The sequence below is a fragment of the Necator americanus genome, chromosome I (assembly GCF_031761385.1).
Source record: "Necator americanus strain Aroian chromosome I, whole genome shotgun sequence".
Lineage (NCBI taxonomy): Eukaryota > Metazoa > Nematoda > Chromadorea > Rhabditida > Ancylostomatidae > Necator > Necator americanus.
In genome coordinates, this window is record NC_087371.1 from 24,218,508 (window position 1) to 24,236,619 (window position 18,112).

General features: G+C 38.7%; 1 protein-coding gene across 2 annotated transcripts; it reads right to left on the minus strand.

Moving 5' to 3' along the window:
- Nucleotides 1–1,949: 1,949 nt before the first annotated feature.
- On the minus strand, nt 1,950–17,835 carry RB195_006709 (uncharacterized protein; the record flags this gene model as incomplete). Of its 2 annotated transcripts, XM_064179939.1 has the most annotated exons (23): nt 3,235–3,378; nt 3,971–4,054; nt 4,141–4,263; nt 4,322–4,468; nt 4,570–4,686; nt 5,078–5,128; nt 7,555–7,653; nt 7,705–7,797; nt 8,574–8,666; nt 8,750–8,884; nt 8,967–9,077; nt 9,139–9,240; nt 9,342–9,437; nt 9,853–9,999; nt 10,050–10,209; nt 10,310–10,422; nt 10,486–10,655; nt 11,443–11,563; nt 11,631–11,714; nt 12,637–12,767; nt 12,911–12,914; nt 16,608–16,677; nt 17,768–17,835. In XM_064179939.1, the coding sequence occupies 23 exons, from the start codon at nt 17,833–17,835 to the stop codon at nt 3,235–3,237; spliced, it is 2,463 nt and encodes an 820-aa protein (XP_064036855.1). The 2 variants fall into 2 exon arrangements, with proteins under 2 accessions (XP_064036854.1, XP_064036855.1); XM_064179938.1 differs by lacking the exons at nt 12,911–12,914; nt 16,608–16,677; nt 17,768–17,835 and adding exons at nt 1,950–2,160; nt 3,722–3,816 and having other exon boundaries at nt 12,637–12,765.
- Between the last annotated feature and the right edge of the window lie 277 nt (nt 17,836–18,112).

Genomic DNA, 18,112 nt, shown 5'->3' on the forward strand with positions numbered 1-18,112 from the left:
TGATTCCGTTCTCTTCTTCCTAATTGCCGTAAAAAACGGCCCGGAAGATACGTCTTCGAGCGTTCTAGCGCGCTCCAATCAAACTCTCCTTCTAGAAAATAGTGCGCCGAAACGTTCGAAGCCGTGTCTTCCGGGCCGTTTTCTACGACAACTAGGAAGAAGAGGACGGAATCACCCACCTCTCCATAATCTACGATCCCATATACAAATACTTAACCACAAATCCGTTCCACTACAGGTGATGCCTGTAAGAAGATGGAGGATCTCGTGTCCGGCCTCCATAGAGCCCAGAACCGGCATAATAGTAAGCCGTGAGTTACTTTCTGCATAGCCTGAGGCTTTTTGCCGTATTTGTCCAGTGTGAATACGAATTCTACTGTTATGCTTTACCCCTCATCGCTTTGTGTCCCAAACCCTAACAAATTTCTGTTCAACTGATCTGTATGTGCCACGTTTCGTCCACTCGTATGGATTGCCTTTGTGTTTTTGGGTTGTTCGAACTAGTTTGTAGCGAATGCGGAAGGATAACCTCGAAGTTCTGAAGGGGAATCAGGTCGGAAGCCGCCGAGGACGTTTGTGAAAACCGCCAATAAGATCTGAAGAGTCTAACTCTTAAATCAATATAAAAGAGTTCTTCTCCCCGCGTACGGATAGTCTTTGAGAGATTGGAGTGGTAGGAGGTGCATCAGTGCTCGTCATTATCCATGGTGGGCTTTCTGCAGGACATCGTTCTAAAAAGAAGATCGACCGGGCAATTTTAGCAAAGCGTTCATGTCACTGTTCCACTGTTGAAACTATGACTGGAAACATAACACTCAATCATAATATTTATTAACAGTTCAAGTCTCAATATTTATCTATATATTTTAACAATATACAAACTGCAAAGCTGTTTCAACAAAAGGAACAGTAAAGAAAAAGCTAGACTAGATAAAATGATAGAATTTCGGAAGCAACTCATTATTTGACTAATATAGATTATTGCTACCTATAGGCTATTATTAGGCTTACAGGACCTATTACCACATCTAGTAAATGATCAGCATTCTGGAAAATCGAACAATAATTTCATATTACGACACGAGATCAAAGCAAATGTTATGAGCAGTAAATTAGTTATTCAGAAATGAATTGTGATACTCGATACTCGTTTATGGTGTTTTCATAAGAGAAAGCACTTTGGCTTACCATGGAAGCAGCTCATGTAATAGTCGAACAAGTCAATAACAAAGCATGACCCATTTCAACAAACAGTAACGACAGTTTTCAAAACATACTACAGTATATTTTACGCGAAAAGAAAAAACTGTTGGAAAAGGCTGTGATATATCAATCGACTGATCTACTGCAATTTTACAGTAGGATAAGTTGAGTTTTCAGAGAATGTTCGCAATAGTCGGTAGTGGAAGCTCGTTTATAATACCGCAAAAATGGCTTATGAGCTTTTATTTTCATGGATTTTGTTTTCGGATTTGAATTGCACACATAAAATTAGGCCAAAAAAATTACGTTTAACTTACAGTATGAGTGGTTCGCTAGAGAATTACCTTGTGGTAAAACTGTAACTCAAAACGCAAGCTATGTTGCATATTTGAACAAAACTTGCTGTTCACATATTCTCATTCATCGCGAGCAAGTTCTTAATAATAAATAAAAATAGAAATTCTGTAATTAATGAGAATATTTGGTTCGTAAATTCTACTTTCTGAGAAAATATCTATCAACCATAGTTGTTCTTTAGGAAAAAATTTGCTTCTCTATCGTTGGATATTTCGAATTGTTCCAAGTCAAGAGAAAGTGTTACAGGCCAGATCAATTTCCGATATCGCGTGAAAAGAAAATCCAAGAAGAAAAATCGCAAAAATACCAACATATGTTGCTGTTGTTTTTTCCACTCAAAAACTTGCTATCTATTTCTCTTCCTCATGTGAAAAAAAGAGATAAGGAAGTCAAATGTGGTTAAGTTGCAAAAATTTTCGTTTTTCTTGCGCTTCCTTGCAATATTTCATAGAACCAAAGAATCCTAAATAAACCTTATGCCTAACAAGACTTTGCTTGTGATTGGAATGAGGAGGTTGAGAATCGTAAAATGAGCGAATCGGAGTAGAACACCGATCGGATTGCGTCACATAACCCGAATCTTTTATGGCATCTAATTTCCTGAAAAACAAAATCTTTTTAAATGAAAAATTCGATGTTATAAAAAAATGAAAAATGACAGTTTAGAAAAATTGCTAGCTAAATAGTACATCACATCTAGAATCGCAAGCACAAATTCACAAGCGATCACATGCTGTTACGGAGTTAACGATAAGCAAGAAAATCGAACATGCGTTCTCTCACCTCTAGCCGTCATAAATCTCTGTTAACTTTGCTGAAATTGTGATATTACTGGAACAAGTACACCATGTCATTCAGATACATAGATACTTTTAGTTCTGAGAAAGTGAACATGGGGAAAATATCCAGAATTCACATAAAACAAGGCTCAAATGGATGAATCCTAAAAAAAAAAGTTCCAAACCAGAATAGGAGCAAGAACCTCTCGATGGCGCTGATTGGCGGTTGGTGGCTTCTAAACCCACGCCTTGCTCGTTGAGAGAGCTATCATCGGGTGAAAACGACCTGACCTGTGGTCCATTTGCCATCTCCTGCTGGCTCCTTGGTTAAACGATGGCGCAACCGGAGCTAGGTCGCGGAAAACGCTTATGCATGCAAATGCACCTCAACTCAGGTTGTTTTGACCCGACACCACAACTTCTCAGTACTGTTTTCATGGCTTTTTGGCGATTAAAACAGATTTTCTCGTGCGATTCAACGCTACTCCCTTCCTACGGCGCGAAGACGCAAATATTCGATGCATCACGCACTATTCCCAGCTTATATGGCTTATTATAACTTAAGTTAACTACTTCTATATTTACGCCTTAAGCATTTCTCATGTTCTTGACAAATATTATATTTATTTAGGTGCTCCATTATATTTCCTTATTATTACACACAATTACGTTATATTTTTATCCTTAAATGTGAATATCGTTCCTTTATTTGAAGGAATAGCATTGCTTGTCAATGAGGAAGACTGTGCTTTTTTTTTTCTAAATTCTTAGAAAGGAGATGAAAAAGGATGTTGTATTTTGCAGGTGGTTGCAATCCTGAGTTGTAATAAATCCTCGCACATGACATAAACAATATAGGATTACGATCTATCAAAAAAAAAGAACCATCGCTCACCTAATGTTGGTAAGTCCCAGGAGGCGGGGCTGTCCGCCGTATACTTGGCGTCCGTCGCCAAAGTGTCGATTCTCGTGACGCTCGAGCATCGCCGCCATCCCCAACCGCCCTGGGCACCGAGCCGCCACGGAATTCAATTTCGTACTGAAAAGTTCGGCGTTGAGATGTAGTAGGTAACGAAATAAAGCAAATTTTCGCAAAATCTTGTGTCTCTAGTCTTGTCCACGAATACAACACATTCTCAATCCAGCTCACTAGAAACAACAATTCAAAAATGATAGGTTCTATTTGTGCAAATTGCACCCGATAGGAAAAGTGGAGGAGAAGGACGTGATGTATGAGCGAAAATTCAGGAAAATGGAGAGTTTTGGGAAAGTGAATCCAAGTGTGTGCCTTGAAAAAAGTGGGGTTCAATCTGAATAGAATGTGCTTTCAAGGAGGTTGACTTCAGACAGGACAATAGTATTGTGTGGTCGGTGGAAGTGACTCGGTAACATTCCCAATGGTAACCGCAATGTGACGGATATTTTCATATCGATAGAACTGCAAAGCTGACACTAGACCAGAAAATATCCGCAACACCTGAAGCGTAAATAACAAATTTCAACTCACTTCTCCAATTTATCGAACTGAAATATCTATGTTCCTAGTTTAAATGCTTAAAACAGAACATTAATCATCGTTGATCGGACATTAAAAAAGTATTGATGATAGACAAAACTAAAATAAACCCCACTTTAGTCGCACAAACAAACGAAGAGGTAACGAGTTTTGCAATCTCATTCATCAGATTCTTGGTTTCCTGGATAACAGAGTCGACCTAAACGGCGAATATACATTGGAAAACAAGAAAAAGAAAGAAATGGAACTCTCTGAAGAAATCAGTAGCAAAACTCAAAGCCTCACCTTTCCAAATGTAGCTGATTTTCCCACCGTTGGACTCTTGACAAGTACTTGCAGTTGTTGACAATGGACTGGTATTTTCTCGAGTATGCCTGACAACTCACTTTTCTCAGCCGATCCAGGCACCTGAACATGTCATAATTGAAAAAAGTAAAAACACCGTCCGTATCTTAGTAAAATTCACCTCGTAGCTAAACTCCCGCACTGTTTTGTACATTTTATTAGCTTGTTCAGCAAAGAATTCAGCCTGAGTGAACAGATCGTGAGTTGTTTTCAAAGGACCATCTCCTCTGGTGAAAAGATACATGTTGTACGCCATTGATGACATTGCCTGGAAAGAAGCCATTCTGGAGAAAAATGAATGAAAAAAAATGACAAAAACAGAAAAATATTCTCCAAAAACTGTTCTACTCTTTAACGAAAACTTCACACCTTCGCTCTCTTCACAATATCATTTTCCGCGTACTCGTCCCATTTTTCTGCTTCAGCATCAACCTCCGACGTCAACAACTTCATTTCTAGGCCAACCTTTGCCATCTTTTGCTGGTCCTGAAGAGAAAGTGTAGGTGCAGCATTTCTACTTCATGTTAAATATCACAAATGCAGCCATCTCATCCAATTAATTGAAGCGGTTTAAGCGTTTTCAACCTTACCAAATCCCAGGAAACGTAGCTGCGTGGCTGAACCAAACACCACATAGAAATATCGGAACTGTACTCAAGTCCTCGAAAACTGTATGCACGTGCAGATCGCATATGTTTGTTTTTATTTGATAAAAAAAACGTGGCTTAAAGCTTCTACCGATATCCTCTAAAACCTTAAGATAGATGTTCCTGGTCTAATGCCCTTACCAGAAATAATTCCATTTCGTCTGTTTCTGTGGAGAACAGAAGCAGATGGAAGTTTTGTTCAAGGAAGTAGACAAAAAACGGCATCATACCTCAATATCTAGCGTGATTGGCTTTGACGGCTTTGATGTAGTGCCATGTTTCTGAAAATGGATCAAATTTTGGAAAATTACGATCGCCAAGTCATCCCTATAGGGAGAAAAGAACTTCTTTATAGTATAATAGGTAGGAAAATATCCGTTTTTTCGCTTAGAATTTCCCTTGCCACTTTGCTTACATGCAGTAAAATTCCACAGACTATTCGTGAGATGTTTTTGCTAATTATATGTGTATTTACGTGGACCCTAATTGCTAGACCAGCTTGTAGACCGAGATACTGCAGCAGCAAATTGGTGAAACCGAGAACTTCCAACATCTCCTTCACTTCGTCTGTAAAATGATGCTACATGAACTCCCGACCGTTGAGTTAATGGGTTTAGTTTTCATAAGTTCGGGGTCGAGTCGGTCAATGAGGGGGAAATGCCAGAAGCGATAACCAAAATATCGCAGATAAAGTCTTGTTTTCTTCTCAAGGGAGGGAAGTTGCGTTCATAAATAGATTGAAGGAAACGAACTGCACTATATTATATAGACGTTATTTTTGTTACTTGACATATATTATTATTTTCTGTTACCGGCCCATCTCTTGATAAAACATTTGTCTCGGCACAAAAACAAAACGTATACAAATGAAGATAGGTTCATAAAGCTGAAAGTAAGTCTCAATAAGAATTTCGCAGTACTGAAGTCATAATGAAGAAATTATGCACGTTACTGAACACATAAGCTAGTAAACACAAATGTTTAGCGTGGTAAATCTAAAGGTAATAGGCGCTCAAATTACTTTAAACTATGAGAAGTACTTTTCAAAGCTTAGCGTGTTTATCGGAAAATACTCGGAATATTGCAAAAATGGATCAATCATCAAATATTTCAAAAAAAAAATCGTTCTTCGTTCTTCGTGATTCTTTAATAGTCGTTGGAACTAACAAGATAGGTGTTTTGAAGGTGAAGTTCTCCTAACAGTAATTACCTTCCATGTTTCAGTTCCTAAAAACAATTCAGCAATGTAAATAGTGGTCTGACGTTCGTGTTGTTCCTTCTAAATCTAAATCCTGCTGTGGTTAATCACAGCTACTACTAAGACGGCTGTCACAGCTACTACTAAGGCGTAACGAAATTCAGTATTTATATTATAGAGTGGCTTCTTCTGACAGGACAACTCTATGGGAGGTATTTCACAAAGTATCTTTTTCTTTCAGAAAAAGACTGCTTTAGGTCAACGCCTCGCATTTCATTCACTTCGAAAATATCATTGGACCACACAGAAGGTCTTGTAGGGCGTCGAAAAATAGCTTTCAATTGTTTCAGTGTTCCCTCAAGTAGGGAAAAAATTCGCAACTAAAACTAAGTTTTTGGGTTTTTTAATATGCTATATGTACTCGATTATGAAATTTTTGGTTCTCTTTTAGTAATAAATGAAGCAATTCGCAAGCAGAGGAAATATGAAGTACATAGGTCTCCATTTCTTTTCTTTTTCATCGAATATAATCTGAATCCTGTTAAGGGACAAGCTAGAATTGATAAAATTGATATCAAATGCTACAGAAGAAGACGAACAGCAAAAGTATCGAGTTCAATCTCACTGGAACTGCATTCACGTAGTTTTTAAGCTTATTTCGTTCCACAAAAACGCCTTTAAAAAGTAACGCATGGGAAATTTCAAGACATTAAAAGTGTTACCGAAATTTCTCCCCATACTGCTATACTAGTACGTCTTTGAATCCCACGGCACTGATCCTAAGTACAAAACAAACCTAGCCAAAACCTGTGCATGAAAGGCTTTCCATTAAACCATTAAATGCCTTAGTACGCTCGTAAATGTACAACTTCTTCATGTGGTAGCTACAATTCAACGTCTATTTTCAGTATGAGCTTACACACGACAAATGCATGCATATATTACATGTATTTATAAGCACAAACACTAAATACAAAATCCATGCATAAAAGGCCAGCACCACAGAAAAAAATGCACAACAAATGGTCTAAGTGAAAGTAAAAGCATACCCACTGTTAATGAAGGCTAATCAAATGTAAGATCTCTGGTAAAATGAAACTTCACAAAAAAATGTATCGTAAATACTGATCACAGCATCCAGAGCCACTATCACGAACATTCAACCAAGAAAGGAACAGCGTCATAACACCCACAAACACTTCATACCACTCTGTCATGCAGGGATACATTTTGTAAGTCATCGAGGATCAAACTGATGCGGTATTCGAACGCCTTCCTATCCTCACTGTTAGCCGAAGCAGCGGAACTAAGTTCATCGCCGCCTTGTGTTAAAATTGCAGCCTTACCACGATTTTCACGATCAAAGGAAGCACTCGAAGCAGAATCATCAGAATCGCAAATTATGCGTGTTACAGTTTGTGACTCAAATGAGCGATTAAGAATCCGAAGAGGCAAATCGCTTGAGTTTTTGAATCGTGGAATAGAAGAAGATGAATCAGTGCTGCTCACCCCAGGGCGAGGGAGCGACATATAAGCCTGTTTCTCAGCAGCGACACGTCCACAAGCTGCAGAGTCGGACTCCTTGGCAAGACGGGACAGATCATTCACCTAAAAAAACAGTAAAGTGACGGTAAAGTAGTAACCGGAACGAACACATACCGATTGGCTCCAGGTATCGCAGAAGACTTCCAAATTTTCACGTGCTATTCGACTAGATGGATGCTGGCAAAGAGTACGTCCAGCAAGCAAAGTCTGAGAACAAAACGTGAACATATTGCATATTGCATCAGATTCTTATATCAGCATAAATTTAAAGTGATGTTCAGGTAATCAAACCATAATTTGGTTTGAAACTAAAAGTTAAACATTTTTAAAGCTGAAATTCATGCTGCATTTAGTATAACAAAACAATATACATTTTTTGTTCTCAAATAGGCAAAAAATTCATAAACTGGAAGATTTAGGAGCGAAGTTTTAGAAGATATTAGTTACAGTACTAATGTGAATCTAAGAAATAAGTTGACTTTACATCTACACACAATGTTTTAAGTTCGCGCTCTTCTCTTAAATAAAAGACACCTCTTATGCCCAGTACCTTTCTACCAGCTTCGATTTAGAAATGGATCTTCTGTGCAACCTTAAGGTTCAGAAAGTTGACACTTTCACATAAACTGACCATACCGAAGCAAAGTCATATATCTTGACAACTGCTTTCCCAAAGCAAATCTTCAACAACTGTAGTTTTTTCTCAATGAAAACAGGAATAAATCAGTAAGAGTGAATTTATGCAAAGTCTATGTGGAAACATGTAATACGTGTTATTTGCAAGCAGATTATGGAATTAAACATCCCACTGGGATACAAAATGAGAGTCGCCCAAGAAGAAACAACCCAGTTTCTTAAAAACACTTGAGAAAGCTTATACATAGTCCATGTTTATTTCAAACAAAATCGAACAAAGCTGGTCGTTTCCCACAAGTCCTTTTCTTCAACATTTGAAATCAACCTCATGTTTTGATAAAACTTACCAATGGTGCCAGAGCTCGCATGTTTCGTTCACAGTGGCCGGTGTTAACATGCAAAGCATCAGTAAGCGATATATGATGTAGTAATCGACAAACCTGAACAACATTTCACTAGATATAAGATTTTCCTTATCGCACAAGAAAAAAAGAAGGCAACAAATGTTAGTTGGAACGTGTACCTCCTGCATGTGTTCAGCATGTTCTCTAAATTTCTCCATGTACCTCTCTACTCCATCAATATCTCCAGCTACGGCACATGCTTTGATAGAAGAAAGCAAAATCTGGTCTTCGTTTGCTCGCAAAACTTCGGATACCTAAAAATTGGCTAGAGTAGTTTACAAAATGGGAAAAAAGGTGGAATCAAATCGGTAAGATCGCAGAGAAAGGATAGCATACGTGTTCCATGGCGACGATTTGAAGTTGCTTTCCAAGGTCCTTCAGTCGCCTATTCAGTCTTTCTACGGTCACTTCGATGCCATCCGAACGCAGCTGATCAGTGGAGTCATCCTGTAAGATTGATTAATAATCCATGAAATAGAACTTTAAGTTAATTCAGAGTGAAAATTACTTCAGGCTGAATAAGGTTAGTCATCTCAAATCTACACTCCTCTAAGAAGTCCAGAATTTGTTCTCGATGGTGGTGAGGAGTGTAGGCGGAATCCGTGAAATCCTGAACACATATTTTGGCAGAAAAAAAATTTAGGAACTAGGGACAAAAAAATAATAAGATAAGACAGTTACACAGAGGAATGCTCAAATCAAATAACAAACCTGGGTCATTTCACAGAGCGCATCGAGAGCTCCAATGAGCCGTTCTCGGACACCGGCTCCAACCCTTGATGTCATGCGTACCATCTCAAGCATTTCCTGCAAAACAGCGCTCATTAGCAAGTGTGCTCGCTTAAGAAACACAGCATCAAAGTATAGGTAGGATTTGTTGGCTAAGCCACTAACTATAAACGTCCACATTTCGGCCAAGTGTGACCTGCCTTGCGTTCATTTTAGGAAATTTGCTCATTATCCAAAATACGTCTGTGTCCTATGGTTATAACCTCGCATTCATACGATGAGAAAGTCTCTCTAACCTGCACCTCCGGGTTTTCTCAGAATGGTTAAATTTTTTTTCTGATTTTGGAGAATACTTCAGCTAATTTCATGCCCAACAAAACAGACCAACGATATAAAACCGTAGAAAACCAAATAATAAAGCAATAAAAGTCAGCAGAAACTTCCGAATAGTTAACGAACATGCTTTCACTAGACTGTAGAGAACAAAACCAACCGTCAGTTGCTTGATTGCGGCATTTGCAGTGAGTTGTATCCCAATATCAAGAGGTTCCTCACTAGTGGTCTGAAGGAAACGGGTGTGATCAACTGGAATGACGCCATCACTAACACAGATAGCAATTAGTTGAAGAGCAGTACGGATCTGAAAGATACAAGGTTTTCATTATTCTTCAGGTAGAACACTATGAATACCTGGTCAAAAACTCCATCTCTACATTGTAGGGCGCATTCGGACTCCGGATGTCGCAGCAGAGTCTTAGAAGAGGTGAGTAACAACATTGTATGCCTCTCGAGAGATGTCCTTGCCACACCCATTTGAGACCTTCGCTTCTCACTCTTCAGGTCATGCTGCCTAACCATAAATCACTCTTTTTATGAAGCAATAAACAGAATAGTGTCAGCAAAAACAATAAGAAGTCTTTAAACATGTTAACTGGCAGGAAAATACTAACCTATCGCCAGATCGATGAGCCAAATCAACCATTTCGCCGCCGAATTCTGCGAAGATCTTCACAAATTCAGTGAACGACCTACATACTTCAAGTCGTGACAGGGAATAAGCAACCTGTATATTAGTTTTTAAAATCTGAAAGATATAACGTCGCAAATAATTCAATTTCGTCATTACCTTGTCTTCTGCTCGCAGTATATGTTTCACCAAAACTCTGTCTGCTAAAAGAAGAACTCTTGTGACACTACTCAACAGTTGTCGGCTAGCTCTGACGAGCACATTCTTATCGAGGAGAGGAGCGTCAGGGAGCTCTGTTGAACAGCAAGACAAGTTCGCTATGGAAGTTCCTGTAAAAGCTAACCTAAAAGACCAGTTGACTTCTCCTCGTAAACTTCGTTTCTAACATACTCAAACGTCTAACTTATAGTTTATGTGTATTGTATATGTTCGGAATGTTTTCACAGACATTTGTTTTATGAATCTAGTAAGAATAACTTTTCCGATTATGAGGAAGTCAAAAGAGATCCTTGAGTTCAGAAAAAGTGAAAATCATGCTCTCATCTCCACGAAAATCATATGACTCACCCTTTTGGAGGCTCTGACAATAAGTAAATATTCCTCAACTAAGGCTAAAGCGTTCAACAAGCAAAAAAAAAAACGCAAAGCATAAGTATATCAATAGCTACAACGCAAACTTAGTCTAATGGATTAGCTAGTTTACGATCGCACTTTGGCTGACGCTGAACGAATAACCAAGAGTTTACATTTTAACGGTTACTGAATACCAATACATACACGATTTCCTTGATTTTTGAATTTTCAGGAATACAACGGCAAATAGTCACTGAATGTTCTCTCAATTGATGAATTGCGGAGATATCTCAATGTTATTCAGAATTGCGCTCATGAAAACACCATAGCAGTGTTACGGGATGACAAACCACTGAGAATGCTCACTATATTCTATGACACATACATAACATACATTCCATGAAGATTCTCGCTTAACACTATCATTGATTTATATATAGTCGAGGAAATTAGTGAAACTATAAACCCCGAGTACAGACAGCAAGCTCGCCATTTGCGAAACTATGCGTATTTTATCTCGAAAGAAAATATGCGAAGACAGACCTGCTAGTCGCGCCTCGTGGCAAGCGTCATACATCTCAGGTTGGATGTCCGGATTTTCATCGGCTATAGTCTCTCCAACAGCAACAAATCGTTCTATAGCTGCTTCTACCGCGCTTCCAACCTATTATCATTATTTTAAACAATGAATAATGGACAAATTTCAGTCACATAAACTAATAAACACAAACTTTGAGTGCAGCTCGGATCGCTCTCTCAGATTTCGGTCTGCCATTCATGAGATATGACTCTTTGAAATTAACTAGAGTGGTAATCTGAAAGAAGGAGGAATTAAACACTGAAGGAAGGCTACTAATAAATGCCAATTATTCAGCTAAGTTCGAACTACAGCTCTGAAAGTGACATTAATTTCTTGGTAGGCAAGCACTACTACTACAGCATTACTAAAAGCATTAACCGTGTTTATTATGCTACTATGAATACTTACACAGTGACAATTCAACATCGAATATACATGAAATAATGCACTACTTACTTACCATCGAAAGCTTCGTAGAGCACAAATAGTCCAATCAGTAAATAAATGCAAAAAAACACGTATTTGTTCGTTGTTTACATCATTTTAAAGACAGAAAAGAATCGCGCTGTAACTGGACTGGTTTGTCTGAACTTATGATGGCTAGCAAACTGAGATATAGAATCTTGCAATTCTGCTTTTTTTTCACATTTTTCACATTTCATACGTCTGGATTTCATTTTCGATATTTCATCTTCATGAAGCGAGACTACTACAACTAAAATAATATAGCAACTTCAGAACGCATTCAATAAGCAAGAGGAAAAAGTACGATGTTGTTTCCTATAAAGACAGATTGTGGAAAAAAAACCGAAAAAAAAAATCCCGTAGAGAAGTAGATAAGATAAGAATGCACGTATTACAGAGAAAAATTGAAGCAAGATTTTCACAAAAAAAAAAGCTCTACATAGATAAAGCGCTCCAGTTTTTTTTCATCACCATAATCACAAGAAAATGATATAGTCCTTAGCGTTTTACTTCTACTATACTTATTTCATAAGTACCAAAAATTAGAGGTGCCAGGCACCAAATAATCCACTAACTAAGCTTGACGCACATACGCAAATAGACTCCTTTTTTTTCACAAAACACCATTTGTAATTTATCAAAAAAAAAACATGCAGAGAAAAAAGTGAATGAGATTGGCAGGGAGAAAATACCTGAGATACAAGAGGTACAAGAGTGTGTTCTATGGATTTCGTCTTGATTTCCAGATTCCGAGCATCCAGGCCAAAACTAGATCCACCACCTCCTCCGTGATCCCCTGCAGGAGCACGCGCTAATGACATAACTAAAAGGACTGAAGTAAGTCACACATGTTTCAGAAAAAGAAACGTAATCATAAATCAGCACGTAGGAATCAAATAACAACTGTTCAAAGCTGCGTAGCAGAAAAAAGACAGAAGAACTTCGTAATAATTAGTGTGAACTAACTACGCTATCAGGGTTGTACAGGCGAGTTGATTTAAGATGAATTGCGTATTTGCACAATCAGACTGACGTGTATAGCTGCCGACCTTGAAATGTCTAGGTATTAGCGAATAAAATACAAAAGAGAATAGAGAAAATTATTACGAAGTTCTTCTGTCTTGAAATGTCTGGGTATTATGAATAAAATACAAAAGAGAATAGGTATTCGCGAATACTATAACAAAACAAAAACTATAACAAACACCAGTACGAATATCTGCGCTCCAAAAAAAAATCAGAAGACCTTTTGCAAAAAAAAAAAGAATTTTCTCAACATGATCACCGTCTAGAGTTGAAACTAGAAACTAAATCTCCTTTCTTCCTTTATAGCACGCTAGTACACTTCGAGCGTATATGTGGTAGAGATGTACCGCAGTACCATCGCATAACACCTATCTATCACCGCACCTATCTATCCCGCTTTCGAGACGATGCTTTGCGGCAATAATATTCCGTCGCGATGTTTATGATGCCGTTATGATTCATGAATATTGCAGAATGCGATGTTGTTTTTGAGGATATTCAAAAGTGAATTATAAGTGATCAAATTTTTTATTGATTTGCTTGAGCTGTGGTCAAGATTGGTATTGATATTTATTAACAGCTAACGTTTCGGCGTTTTCACCTTCGTCAGAGCCTCGAAAAATCAAAGCCATTAGTGATTTATTCTCTCAAGCGCCTTATCACCTACAAAAAGCATCCAAACGGTCCATCCAAAAAAAGGCAAGCTCAAACAGCAATACAATGGCTAGTGCTTACCTCATTAACCAGACTTGGTAACGCAACAGACCACCACGTACCACAACTAAGAGTCACAAGGGTTTTTTACAGGGACCTGACGGCCACCCCGTAAATCAAAACCCGCACAGATTTTGATATGGGGCTAGTTCGTTTGTGGACGCAATGCACTCATCCTTCCTGTTCATTTTTGGATTTTTGGCGGTGATCCAAAATGCTTCTAGTGTTCTGCGTGCTGGGATCTCGGACTCGTAGGATAATATACGAACTTCTACCTCTACTTCGGAGTTTCGATGACCTATTCTACGGTGTGCTCCGAGCGGGGTGGAGAGTTTAGATTTCGCGAATCAATTTAGATGCTCCTTGACCCGAACACATAGTGGGCGTCCCGTTTCCCCTATATAATCGTCATCGCACAACCTGCACGTGATACGATACACTACTCATGATACCATGCAATCACCCTGTCTATCATACCGTCAAATTACGAAGCTGGGAGTTGTGCAGAGTCGGTCATACGCACGATTACGCACCAGCTGAAACATGAGGTTTGCTAGTGGTATTTTCACAACCCACACGTTGTTCTGAAGATCTGTTCATCGCAGACAACTTCGTACTGCTCTGCTCATATCATCAGATATGTAAAGTAAACAGAACGGGATCTTTTCTGGGCCGTCCATTACGTTGGATCTTCGAGAAGATTGTCGTGCTTGCCGAGCAATACAGTCTTCAGCTGGGTACCCATTGGATATCGCCACTTTATGGGCCAGATTTACAGATCATGTTTTCTCCTGGCTACTTGATGAGACTCTTGCCGCCGTCCTGTACATGTCACCTATAACAGATTTTTTCATTTTGCTGGGATGCGCTGAAAGATAGTGGATTAAGATGTTTTTGCTACCGGGTTTCCGGTACCACTTAGTCTTACATATCCCATTCCGCAAGTAAATGTGCACATTCAAGAAAGCAAACCAGTTGTCTATCGGTCTCTCCCTTGTGAACTTAATGTGCGGACACTGCTGGTTGAGAAGACTGAACCACTTGTCTAATTCTGCCTGTGTTGAGCAGACGACGCAGTAGTCATCTATGTAACGACAATATAGCAGTGGTTTGCAATCTATCATAGGTTTTTCGATCTTGGACATGAAAACAATGGCAATGTTGGGCGCCAGCCTTTGCCCCATAGCCAGGCCTCTAAGTTGTCGGTAGTACTCTGCCGACCATCGAAAAATATAGCAATTCGGGCACTCATTTATCAGTGTCCTGATTTGCCTAATAGTCTGTACACGTTCAATGAAGCCTGGTTCTGCGTGAGCAGTCCTTGAACAGCCTGCATAGCGACATCGTTTGAGACGTTCGTATAGAGCGACGTATTCAACATGCCAGGATTCAAGGACAGTCGAAAATGGGCAATTCTAAGTGATCAAACTGTTTTTGAAACAACCGTTTTCTTCTAAAATGAATCTTTCCGACTAACTGAATCCTAGCCTTTACCGTCTTGCTCGAAAATGAATGAAACGAGAACGAGATCTTGTAAAATGTAATTGAAAACAAAAACTATCCAAGTCTTCATAGCCTCAATAAGTAAACATCACCAGTCAAGAATTCCAAAAAGAGGTGAACGGATATGAATGATCAAGAATCGTACTATTTTCTGTATATTTTTTAATGTTTAACTTGTGTTAGAGATAAACATAAAAATGTACGATCTAGTTTTGTTTCTTTCATGGAGGGGCCTTCAGACTAAAGATAAGAAAAGACTGCTATCACAACTACCTCCCTTCCAAAAAATATATTCCTAACATTCGAAGAACTACGTAGAGCGTGGCAATTGTTAATAGCCTTTTTTAAATTCTAACATTACTGTCAATAAGAAAACGGTGCTAGATTGGTATGAAATCAATGATCTCAGAATGTTAAGGAAATAAAAATGAGGAAGAACTAAAACAGATGTTTGCGTTTTCTTCTCCGAAATTCCATACTTATAACTGCAGTTACACTACACAGTCACTTCTTCAGGATGATGTCTAGAAATTTAATCTACCTTTGTTTTTCACGAAACACCTTGGTGGCTTCCACGCAAAGGGTATACTAACAATGCGCGGTGCCAGGCTCTAAAACAGCCTCTTTGGGACCTGTTTTTTGCAGAAGATTCGTAGCTTCGAGAAAACGCAAATTAAAATGATTAAAATAATTAAAATAAAATTAAGATGCAAAAAGTGATTAGAATATGGGAAAACCGTAATATTTAAGAAAACAACTTTACGAGTAAATTTCCAACATGTTACTTTGCTACTAAGAATAAAGTGTACTTTTTATTTCTTCCATGGAACAAGGATGTAGTCTTCACAAACTTTCACTAACGGCAATGAGATTTACGGGGATTCTATTTCCGGACAAGCTATGAAGCAAAATTTCGGTGTCAAACGAAGTTTGGAATTCAAGAGCTCACGAAGTCCCAACTAAGTAGGAAAGTAAACATTGTACTTGTGGGCAACAAAAGCTAATGGAACCCAAGATTTTTTGTTCTCTATGAAAGCGCTGTTTCATTTTAGTATTTTAAGATAAGATGTTTCTTAAAATGTGAACCTATACTTATTCAGTTCCTACTCAACACTTCTACTACCTAGACAACGCGAAAACGGAATGGATCTTTTTCGATAAGTTTGTTTTTGAACTCACACTTAACTTTCTTTTCTCTGGCAAGCCAATAAGATCTTTCAAAGAAGAAAGGCTGCCTGCATACGCTGTGCATGAATTTTTTTAAATGGTCATTTCGACATTTGTCTAGAGCTGATCTCATGAACTGACACTAAAGAAAATTACTCACACGAGTTTGTACACAATGGTCAAAGATCCTGACATGTAAGCAGTTATATAATTCGGTCATACTTGAGAAATGAGGAGGACGATCGTTACTCACCCAGAGATAATTTGGTGCAGGCGAGCCAGTGCTTGCAAAATAGGCTGTCAGTGAAAACTGTCCGAATAAGCTGTCAGAAGAACAAATTATTCTTTTTTTCAAAAGAAGACATTTCAAAAATGCTTTGATCCATATGACCATGAAAAAAACAAAATCTTTGCAAAAATCTTTCTTCTTTGAAGACGCAGCATTTTATTTAGCGAAAGCTTTCTGTTGGACCCATTTATGCTCACAATAAGAAAAAAGCAGATATCTTCTATTCATGCTAACTAAGGTATCATGACCATTACTGCAAATAAGAAATATTAATCAGGAAAAAAACTAGTTTTCAAAAACAAAACGAATCGTATTGAGGGAAAATGTAGTTGGAGCGATGGGCACTCAGTGGCGCTCTTATTTCTGGAGGCTCTAACTTCCTTCTTTCTCTCAGTAGTTTTAGCTCACAAGTCAAAGGTCCTATAAGACTTATGCTTAGGGCTCCGAGAAATTTAGTTATTTACTTCCGGAAGTAAAAGCGCGACTGAGTGTTCCCCCAACTATAGTTCATCCTCGTAACGTGGTATGCAGACCACAAGAGCAGTGATTCTTTGTCTCTGTGGGTTTCCAATAGCTACGTGTTGAAAAATGGGAGTAGACAGGGCGCGTGTCGGATTACAACGTTGGAAAGGACAATGCTGCAAGTTCCAGGAGTCGAACGATGTTTTCTCGTCAAATCGACGAGATATTGTGTCTTTTTGTTATCTCGTACTTCAAAACGAAGCGTGTGCGCTTTACAAATGAAAATGTTGCATAGGGGAAACCACGAAAAGCTTGCATTGCAAGACCAACGTGTAAACTCATTTAGAAAATCGATATCCCTGGCCAATGACGAGACTAAACGGGGTGCTGCACTAGGATGTGCACAAATAAAGAGAATGCCAAGACAGGAATATGCGAAATGTATAATGTGCAGCTGAGAAGGAAGACCTACGATCAAAACCCACGCATAAACTAGACAGAAGTGTCTTCGTAGTAATTACTAGTAGAAGGCGCACAAAGACCCCAGAACATGTCATTTAGAAGAGGGATGAACCGAGAAAGAAATCCACAAGAACAGGACGTAAAGACGACGAATGCATGGCATGTGGCCGTGAAAACATGAACAGCAATTATGAACAGACATAAACCGCTTGAACGAGGTGAGCTTGATAGAACGCCAGCAAAAACGAGCGTCGAGAAGAATGACCATTATCGTTGGCTTATAGAAAAACTGAGCGTAACATCTGCTCGATTACGAAGCAAGCGATCGATGCAGCGGCCGCACACCGTAAAATGATGTCTCACCAAGCGACGAGGTGCGAGGGAGAATGAGAGAGCCGACACCAGAGTTGCTGACCTGAAGCAGGTGCAAAACTTTTCCAGGGTCTTTAAAAGAGCTTTTCTTGAACTTAATTCTTCCCTTCCTTTCTTTATACGGCTTCCATATCAGTATTGGTATTACGAATTGCATCTCTTTCTTTTCATAT